The sequence below is a fragment of the Lactuca sativa genome, chromosome 6 (assembly GCF_002870075.4).
Source record: "Lactuca sativa cultivar Salinas chromosome 6, Lsat_Salinas_v11, whole genome shotgun sequence".
Lineage (NCBI taxonomy): Eukaryota > Viridiplantae > Streptophyta > Magnoliopsida > Asterales > Asteraceae > Lactuca > Lactuca sativa.
In genome coordinates, this window is record NC_056628.2 from 179,259,344 (window position 1) to 179,270,407 (window position 11,064).

At 30.1% G+C, this 11,064-nt stretch overlaps 1 protein-coding gene across 1 annotated transcript; it reads left to right on the forward strand.

The window, feature by feature from the left end:
- The first annotated feature begins 1,792 nt into the window (after nt 1-1,792).
- LOC111891404 (peroxidase 12) lies at nt 1,793-8,733 on the forward strand. Its single transcript, XM_023887455.3, has 3 exons — nt 1,793-2,079; nt 7,671-7,865; nt 7,962-8,733. The coding sequence occupies exons 1-3, from the start codon at nt 1,834-1,836 to the stop codon at nt 8,580-8,582; spliced, it is 1,062 nt and encodes a 353-aa protein (XP_023743223.1). The 5' UTR covers nt 1,793-1,833; the 3' UTR covers nt 8,583-8,733.
- The last annotated feature ends 2,331 nt before the right edge of the window (nt 8,734-11,064 follow it).

Here is an 11,064-nt window from a genome sequence, read left to right on the forward strand (position 1 = left end):
ATTGTTGATTTTTTATTTCTTTATTATATACTTTTGTGGTAAATTTGCGACCTTAGGTATCTATTGTGGTAAATGATTTTTAATTTAAGGGGTTTTGGTAATTAATGGTTGTATAGATTTCTAGTTTTTCTCTTTGTTTTGGAGTTATAAGAGGTAGTGGTGAATGGTAGGTAGTGTGGTGAGGTGATGTGGTGGTGTTGGTATTGGTGATTGTGGTCGGTGGCGAGGTGATGTGGTGGTGTTGGTATTGATGATAGTAGTTGGTGATAGTACTTGGTTGTGGTTTGAAAATAAAATTAAAGAAAATAAGAAAAAAAGAAAAAGATAAATAAAAGGGCAATTTTGTCATTTGATAGAATTTAACGGAACTTCTAAGATGGTAACTGTATCAGGGACCACCGGTGCAATAATTGCAAACCATAGGGACCGGTCATGATAACTTTTCCAAAGTTGGACGAATAATGCGAATTTGAACAAACCACATGCACCAAATCTAATTTACTCTTCTCACTAATAAATGAATAGTTTTAATCTTCTTTTGCCAAACGCGACTCTAATACAACTGTTTATTAATATTATGTCATATGTCATGTAGATATATTAGGCAACTAATTTCAAAATTCAAATTTACATTTTTCTAATTATATGTTAAATTTGAAGTTATAATAACTTTAAAATTTTGATATATCTCTTAATTAATAATTTATTTAAAATGATTAAATAATAATTATGAATTTTTATTATAAGAGTTTAATTAATTTTACAAACCCATAGTTTACCTTATTTACTACAATCGGGTAATAAACAAGATGTCATTTGCCTTATTTACTACAATTGTTTTATCCAGGAAATCATTGCAACTATATAGCCACGTGGGTAGACAACACTGGACTCAAACTTCATGTACCCTTAACAAGACGTAGTTCAAAGGTCATAATTACGGAAATACCAAGAGCAGAAAACATGCAATAGAAAGTAGGAGGGATTGCATATGTATTAAAATGACAAGTTATGGATCAGAGCTACAAAGAAGCTACACGTGAATTGGCATCAAGTGGGCCATCCACATGAAGTAAAGTGAAGGGTATGAAAGTTATTATAGAATAAAGTAAATGATCTCAGGTTTTAGATATGTATATGTGAAATGAATACGAGGAATGGATAGTGAAGAAAGTACATGTTCTTGGATTCTTTGAAACAAAAGTTACATTTTGACTTTTGAGTGCTTAGTTAGGTTTTGTGCTATATTTCATCAAGAGTCTTGATTCTTGTTTCGATTGCACAAATTATAACCACCATTTTTTTCCAGGAAAATGGTATTTTTATTTGTGTTTTTTTTATTTATTCACTTAAAATAAATATGATTTGATTTTTATATACTAATGATGATTCTCTCTTCAATTAAAATAAATAAGGAAAAAAATCAAATCATATTACTGTAAGTGAAAGAATCAAATCAAAAATGGAAATATTACCCTCTTTTTTTCAACAGAAAAGTTTCCACAACTTCTTCAAGTGAGACATATAGTAAAATTGGTATTTTTATTTGTGTTTTTTTTGTGGATGTCTTATTACTTACAAGTGAAATCCTCTAATTTCTTTTGGAAAAAGTAAAAAACTGAGAAAATAAATAACAATCAAAAAGATATTACTTTCTCAAAGAAATATATATTTAATCTTTTTTGCATTGTCAACTAAATACAAAAAAAAATATGGAATATGCTTAGATAGAACCACGTATGTCTATTATCTAGTAGTTAATTGGCTATAAATACAAGCCACAAACCAACAGCCCAAAGCCACAATTCTCAACTGTCACCTAAACTTGTAGCTATGGCTATGACTTTCTTGAGAGCGTCATGCCTACCAACACTCTTTTTAATATTATTATCATGTAACATGAGAGCTTCAGAAGCTCAAACTCCGGCACCTGCGCCGGGTTTGTCGTATACATTCTACCGGACTACTTGTCCGCAGCTTGAATCCATCGTACGCACACAGCTTCAGACAGTTTTCAACTCCGACATCGGCCAAGCTGCTGGTTTGCTCCGACTTCACTTCCATGATTGCTTCGTTCAAGTACGTTCGTTTTTTGCATGATATTCATATCCGCATGCATACTTGATACATCTATGTGATGTTTTCAGGACATTTTTTCAGCTTTAACTTTGGATTAAGTGATCGTAATTGAGAAATGAATTACGATCTATGTTTTATTTAAAAAAAAAAAAAACATTCAAAGGTATTGTCTTCGGCTAGATCGACCTTACAGACTAGCGCTAGAATATGTTTCTAACTCTTAACTTTTATTGTAGTTTTTCTAATAGCTGTTGTATTCATCTATTCAATAACTAATGATCGAATCAAGTTGACTGAATTTGAATCATTATTGATTAAATTAACGTGATGAGTATGTATCACTAGCTACTTATACTCAAATCAGACAACGTTTTTGTAAAAAAAATAAAATGCAGATAACAAGGGAAGATAACAGTAAAAACATTGCATTAGATCCGCTAAAAAACTCGTTATGAGTTATGACAACTTAAACCACGGTGAATACAACATATATAAAGATTATGTATATGCATATGTTACAAAAGTTATATTGTTTGTGTCGATCTAAGAAATAAAAACAGCGGTGTTATTTTAAAGGAGTGTTATATTTATAAATACAAATATACAATGATCCAAAATCTAAATTTAAGGACCCATAATCTGATAATCGTAATAAGGCTGAGTGCATGTTATGTTGTGATGGATATTTCATAAAATTCCATAAAGGGTGGTTATCGTCCATTTCTACTTTTAGCTTCAACTTGTTAGATTATATATCTTTTTGCTATACATTTGCTCCGATGGTAAGTTTTATGATGTTAAAATAGATTCCCAAACGTACGACTTTTTTTTATTGACCCCATTAAGGAATATTAGTCATGTTCATTATGGATTTTTCTTCATGATATATCTCATAATAATTATAGAGTTGAAAACATTTGATTGATTTAAACTTGCTGGCTACGTGCTTTAACTTCTAGTTAACAGAAAAATGATGAATTTCCTCATTTGCGAATATGGTTCTCCGTATCTTTTAAAAACATGATTTTCCGTATACATATGGCCCACGAAATTATTTATGGTCATTGAAATTACCATATCAATAAATATGAACATAAGCAAAGAAACGTTCATAAATATAAATAAACAAACAGTCATATGTTTCATCTGATTAATCACATACGATTTACAAAACATTTGATTTGCTTACTGCTTTTGGACCAGTTTGTTATGATTGCTTGGATTCTTTCTGAGTCGTTATACACTTTTAGATTAAAATATTTCGATGATATAATCGAAAATCAGTCAGATAAAACTACTCAATGGTTCAATGTGAAATGTTACGATTGTTGAACCAAATTAGATGACCACAAAAGGGGAAAATAACCAAATTTTTCAAAAACTCGTGAAAACTGTCACATGGCAGTTACAAAACCGGGTTTGAAAACACAATTTTGGATTTTCATTCATTTTTCATAGATCAATATTAACTTAAATAAAAAATTTCCTAGCTGAAAGCTCTAAGACTCCGCTTCCAAGGACAATGGCCTTGGACCTGTGTTGTTCAAGGATTCACAACTGAGTATCAATACACTTCAAATCAAAATAACATTAAACAATTTGCACTCCACACATGGTTCTAAAAGGCGCGCCCCAAGGTGTCTATAGCTTGAGGCATAGTGAAACCGTTATGATAACGTTCAAGACAGGTTTGTTAAGCCTGACATCCAAATAATGTTTTAAGGTGTGTCATATCGCGTTATTGCAAGGGTTTTTTTTCAAGGCGTGGGGTTTTTTTGATTTTTTGTTTTCGTTTTTTTTAATTATCGAGCATAGAACAATGGAGTTTTTGTGTAACTTTATTTATATTAAATGATAATACTACTTCTAAAAACATGACATATTTGATATAATTCTATAATTTTATGATTTATCTTTTTTAATGTGTATTAAATTGTCACGTTTTGAAAAACATCATGATTCGCCTAGACTTTCCATGACTTAGGTATGACCTTATCTCCAACACCATGACTCACGTTATTTAGAACTTCACTCTACACTATCTTTACTTATTTAATATTTATTAAGATTTCATTTGTCAACAATTTCATCCCAATACATTTAAGTAAATATTTGTGATACAAATCACCTATATAGTTTTAGAGTGTGTTATAGAAATCAAATAATTATCAAAAGTATTAAAAAGATAAGGGTGCATTTATGTTGTTGTGACACATTTTTCAATTTTCCATAAAAAAATTCAATGAAAATGAAAATTTTGAACATATGATGATTATGTTTTCAAAAAAATAAATTTTTTTCTTTCTTTTAAATTGTATGTAAATTAGAAAAAAAAAAAAAAAAAAAAAAAAAAAAAAAAAAAAAAAAAAAAAAAAACATTTCTTACTGTTTTCCAAAGTTTTTTGAATTTCTAAAACAAAAAGTTAAAACTCTATCGATTTCAACCAATCATATAATCTAAAGTTTTTATCGAAACTAAACTTTATTTTCTAAAAAAAATACAAACATTTTTCAATTACAGAAAATTTGTGTCAAGACACCTAAGCTAAATTTATAAATGTTATAAAAGTAACATATTTATCGTCCTCTGTGCCCGTGCGTGAGCGAAATATAAAGGGATTAAGTTTATTCCACTTACTGAAAAAAATATAGATTTCACAATCGACATAAGCATATCATTTTGCATGTTTTGTTTTCAAGGTATATATTGTGGTTTATAAGATGTTACGTGGAAAGTCTATGTTGCACTTCACAATCAACATAACTATCATTACCTGTTCACCCCGATAATACAGGACCTTATTAAATGATCTACTAGTTACTTTTAGGGGTAACGACTTAAAAGGAAATGAATGATCGGCTTTGTTCATATTTAGTTACCAAAAGTAATTAATCGCATAATTTATATTAACATCTTAAACATTTCCTTAGATACAAAATTAAATGTATATTTCATAAATAAAGTTGATCTACAAAACATTTTAAAATTTAAATGTCTTTTTGGAAAACATTCGTGCTTTGATATACTTATGACTATTAGTAATAATTTGAAGATATTTTAAGATTGTTTGAGGTACTTTAGTTTTCATAACTTTGTTAAATGCAATTATTAACAACAAACATTGGCAAAATTTATATTTTGGTTATTTAAATCGGACAAAACTGGTTAAGAGTTTTAATCATAAAATTGTAAATAATGAAAACCAACTTAGTTTTTTTTTTTTTTTGGAACCTGCGGAAATATTATTAAAACCACAGCATATCAAGCGATAATGCAGGCAAAAAAAAAAAAAAAAAAAAAAAAAAAAAAAAAAAAAAAAAACATTACAAAATGTTTAAAGGGTAACAACACCAATTTACCCAATTACAATTCTCAAAACTCCCTCTATTTTTAATCCAACTAAACATAGTTGAGAGAATTATATCTTCCAGCTTAGAAGGGGAAATGTGAGTCTTATTAAAGACTATATCATTTCTTGTCTGCCAAATACACCAAATGTACCCAGAAAAAATAGCAAGCAAGATCTTACGTTTTTTAGGGCAATTCCTCCAAGATTTCGTATACAAGATGATCCCTCCAGCTGAATCGAATTGCTGAAAGGGCAGGTTGCACCGGTTAAAGATCCAACCGAAAACATATTTGGCGAAGGGACACCATACGAGAAAATGGTCAGCCTCATCAATCCCTGAAACGCAAAATTGACAGGAGGTGGATGGAAGACTAATACCCATTCGAGAAAGCATAACAGCAGAGGGAATACGGTCAATGCAAGCACGCCAAACGGACATCATGACCTTAAGTAGCACCAACCGAATCCATTTCGTCGGGTTGTACATCAGAGTAGTCACCTTGGAGTCAATTAGAGTTCGACAATCATGCACATAGAAGGATTCATCAGCCGAAAGCTTGGAATTCCAGGAATCACTCCCATCAGAAAACGAGTAAGACTCGACGATTTCCTTTAGAGATTCCAACTCCGAGATCTCAAGCGGACTACTGGGCAATTTTTTCCAAGCCCAATCCATATTATTAGGGTTGCATCTTTCGGAAACCAGACAAAATTTATTTTTATCAAGTTCAAAGAGCAGAGGGAATCTATAAGCAAATTCACCATTTCCTGTCCAATTATCAAGCCAAAATAAAGTATCGGAACTCAGACCTACCATGGAAGGCAAACATGGAAGAGAATGGAATTCCCAAATCATCTAAAGAGGAAAGTGTCTTAACAATGTTGGACCAAATTCCAGGAAGAGCTTTCTTAGCTAAACGAGGAACCGATTTTCTAGAGAGATTATGGATCCCGCATATAACCTGTCTCCGTAAACATCTCGAATCAGTTTTATATCTCCAAATCCATTTAATGAGAAGGACCCAATTTAATGACATTAAAAATCCAACCCCTAACCCCCCCCCCCCCCTATCTTTTGGCTCAAACACAACCTTCCAAGCAACCCAATTGACTTTGTTTTTTTTCTTCGCTGCCTCCCAAAAGGAAACCTCTTCATAATTTCTCTAAATGCTCAATAATGGAGGCCGGAGCTTTGAATAAAGAGAAAAAATAAATTGGAAGGCTACCGAGCACTGACTTTACAATAGTTAGTCTACCTCCGAAGGATAGGTTTTTGACTTTCCAAGAGGACAATCGGTTTTGAATCCGTTCAATGATGGGTTGCCAATTTCTCTTAAGCCCCATGTTTGCTCTCACCGGAACCCCCAAATACTTGAATGGGAGAGAGGCGGCCTTACATCCAAGAATTCAAGCATAACCAACAACTTCCGAATCTGACATACCGATACCATATAGTTAATATTATATATTAGATGGGAAACTGTTTCAAATAATCAAGACTTTTTCCTATAATTTTAAAGTTCAGGTGAGCAAATTAAATGATGTTTTTCCCAAAACTAGTTGGATCCATATTGAAAGAAAAGCAGTTAACCATAGGATTTTTTTTTTTTTTTTCAGATTTCTCGAAAAAAATATAAATTAAAGGGTTTATTTTGTTTTAAGGTAAGCAGTTTTTATAATCTTGTTTTATTTATTCATAAAATACTTTTGCTATCAAAGTAAGCTTTCAGTTCTATTTATTTATAAATAAATAATTAATTAATTAACTACTAACAAAGTAACGTCCTTAGAAAATGCTCACATCAATGATGAAACCATACATAGTTTTCTTGTTTTGATGATGTAAAATATTTAATTTAATTTTTTTATTCTTAATTTAATTTAGTTTATATGTACAACTCCAAAGAGAGAATTATAGTTTTAATCAATGGTTCTTCCCTTTTCTTTTTTTTCATAAGATCAACAGATGAAGGTAAAGAAATTTGGATTCAGATCAAAACTCAATAAAATGAACATAATGTTAATTATAAAGTCAAGGCATGTAACTCGCTAAATCAGTCATTTTCATATAAGTGAAATTAAATCTCAACAATATAAGAAGGGATCCATATAAGATCCAGTGAGGGATTTTAAAGAACATTTTGGACTTGGTTACCTTATAACAACATACTCCAAAACCTCAGCTATAAATTTTTGGAAATGTATTTTTTCTATATAAATAAGTCGATCTTAACTTGCTAGGGATGTGATGGTTCTGTGTTGCTTGACGGTTCTGCGAGCGGACCAAGCGAGAAGGATGCACCGCCCAACTTGTCCTTGCGTGCACAAGCATTTGTGATCATAGAAAATCTTCGTAGACTCGTCCACAATGCTTGCAACCGCACAGTCTCTTGTTCAGATCTGACTGCCCTTGCTGCTCGTGATGCTGTATTTTTGGTACAAAATATCGACCCTAGTGAGCACATTTTTTTAAAATTCCTTACTTTCTCATTAAAAAAATTTATTAATTTGATTATTTACTTAATGATACAGTCGGGCGGTCCCAACTATAGCATACCATTGGGCAGACGTGATGGGACTACCTTTGCCACTAGAAACGCTACTCTAGCCAACCTTCCACCACCCACGGCTAACACGACCACAATATTAAATTCCCTTTCCACGAAAGGGTTCACTCCCACTGATGTTGTGGCCCTATCTGGTGGTCACACCATTGGGATAGCCCATTGCACTTCTTTCACCCCTCGGCTCTTCCCAACACGAGATCCAACAATGGACCAAACCTTTTTCAATAATCTAAGATTAACATGCCCAACAAATGTAACCGACAACACAACTTTCATGGACATTCGGTCTCCAAATGTGTTCGATAATAGGTATTATGTTGACCTCATGAATCGTCAAGGGCTTTTCACATCAGATCAAGACTTGTATACGGATAGTAGGACTCGAGGCATCGTCACAAACTATGCGATAAACCAAACCTTGTTTTTCCGTGACTTTGTGAATGCAATGATAAAGATGGGGCAATTGAGTGTATTGACGGGCACACAAGGGCAAATTCGTACAAATTGCTCACGTGTAAACTCAAACAACCTGTTTATATTACCGGGCATGGAAAACAATGAAGACGAGAAGTTGGCATCATATTAGGAGTGATTTTGTGTTTACAAATCTATGTCCAAATAAAATGCAAGATCACTTGCAATAATGTGGTTTTATAATGGTTGTATACATATAATGTTGTAACATATACTATGATTGTAATAATTAGCTTATCTATAAATAGTGTGTTATATGTGTTTTTTGTCTGTGTTTTTTTTGTGTGTTTTGTTTTTAGAGGTGTTAGTCAATGACACAGTATAATAAAAATATATACGACAAGAAAAGAAGTTGTGACGTAATTGAAATTTAAATAAGAAAAGAAGTTGTGATGTAATTGAAATTTAAATTTTTGTTTGTGTCTATTCTGAAAAGTATGATGTTGTGTCATGTTCGTATTAAAAAACTAAAATCATATTAACATGTGTGTGTATGAGAGAGAGAGAGAGAGAGAGAGAGAGAGAGAAATGAACAACACTGTAATTTTTATTTTTTTTGTTGATGGTTATCAATTAAAGCTAAGAATAGGAAGGATGAGACATCCCTCTAGAAAAATGGTCAAAATGTTTGACTTTTAAATAGAAAAAAATGCTTAAGAGGCATATGTTACTTGCTAATATAGGTCAAAGGGACTAAAAACATAGGTTAATTCCCTTATAAAACCCGAAAATAAGTTAAATAATTGAATGAGTAAAGTCGAAATACATAATAAGACCGTTGCATCATTTTTCCTATATAAAGTAGAAAGGATATAATTAAAATTTAAAATTTAAAATTTTTAATCTAAATCTTTTAATCTATAGTAAATAAAAGTAGATGGGTTTATATTCGTGATGGAGCGAAGCTACAACATTTAATTAATTCAACCACCAATGACGCATCACCTATTGAACATTGTTTACTTAAAAGTTCTAAAAATAACACTTCCTTTAATAGTTAAATAAAAGACTGAAACTTATTTTTTGTTAAAATATGTATTTTTGTATTTTTAGTTTATAAAGTAGTCAACAGCAGCATCTGTAAAGACATATAATGTAAGTTTAAATTAAAAAAGGATTATACATACTTATTAATTTTAATTTAAACGTATAAATAACTATATGTTGATTTTAAAAGGGTATTGATTTATATTTATACACAACATTTTTTTGCCATGAATAACAATTTATGTTTAGAAAATACTGTACAACATGCACATGTTATCGGTTGTGTATTACAAAAAAGTCATCCTGTATAAATCAACTTTTATTCTTAAAATAGGTTATAAAAACACTTCCCAACAATATTATTAAACCTCCCTCTCTCTCTCTCTCTCTCTCTCTATATATATATATATATATATATATATATATATATATATATATATATATATATATATATATATATATATATATATATATATATATATATATCAGGCCCGGCCCTGACATTTCAGAGACCTTATGCAAAAACTAAAGTAGAAAGGATATAATTAAAATTTAAAATTTAAAATTTTTAATCTAAATCTTTTAATCTATAGTAAATAAAAGTAGATGGGTTTATATTCGTGATGGAGTGAAGCTACAACATTTAATTAATTCAACCACCAATGACGCATCACCTATTGAACATTGTTTACTTAAAAGTTCTAAAAATAGCACTTCCTTTAATAGTTAAATAAAAGACTGAAACTTATTTTTTGTTAAAATATGTATTTTTGTATTTTTAGTTTATAAAGTAGTCAACAGCAGCATCTGTAAAGACATATAATGTAAGTTTAAATTAAAGTCGAAATACATAATAAGACCGTTGCATCATTTTTCCTATATAAAGTAGAAAGGATATAATTAAAATTTAAAATTTAAAATTTTTAATCTAAATCTTTCAATCTATAGTAAATAAAAGTAGATGAGTTTATATTCGTGATGGATTACTTAAAAGTTCTAAAAATAACACTTCCTTTAATAGTTAAATAAAAGACTGAAACTTATTTTTTGTTAAAATATGTATTTTTGTATTTTTAGTTTATAAAATAGTCAACAGTAGCATCTGTAAAGACATATAATGTAAGTTTAAATTAAAAAAGGATTATACATGCTTATTAATTTTAATTTAAACGTATATATAACTATATGTTGATTTTAAAAGGGTATTGATTTATATTTATACACAACATTTTTTTGCCATGAATAACAATTTATGTTTAGAAAATACTGTATAACATGCACATGTTATCGGTTGTGTATTACAAAAAAGTCATCCTGTATAAATCAACTTTTATTCTTAAAATAGGTTATAAAAACACTTCCCAACAATATTATTAAACCTCCCTCTCTCTCTCTCTCTCTCTCTCTCTATATATATATATATATATATATATATATATATATATATATATATATATTTATGTTATTATTTTGCAATGAATTTTGTATCCACAGCTTTATGTCATTATTCACCAATGAATAAAATAGTAGTCATATGTTAAAACTAAATTAGATTTTTACTATAAAAATGCACATACATGAATTTATAATAGAATAACAACATTCTA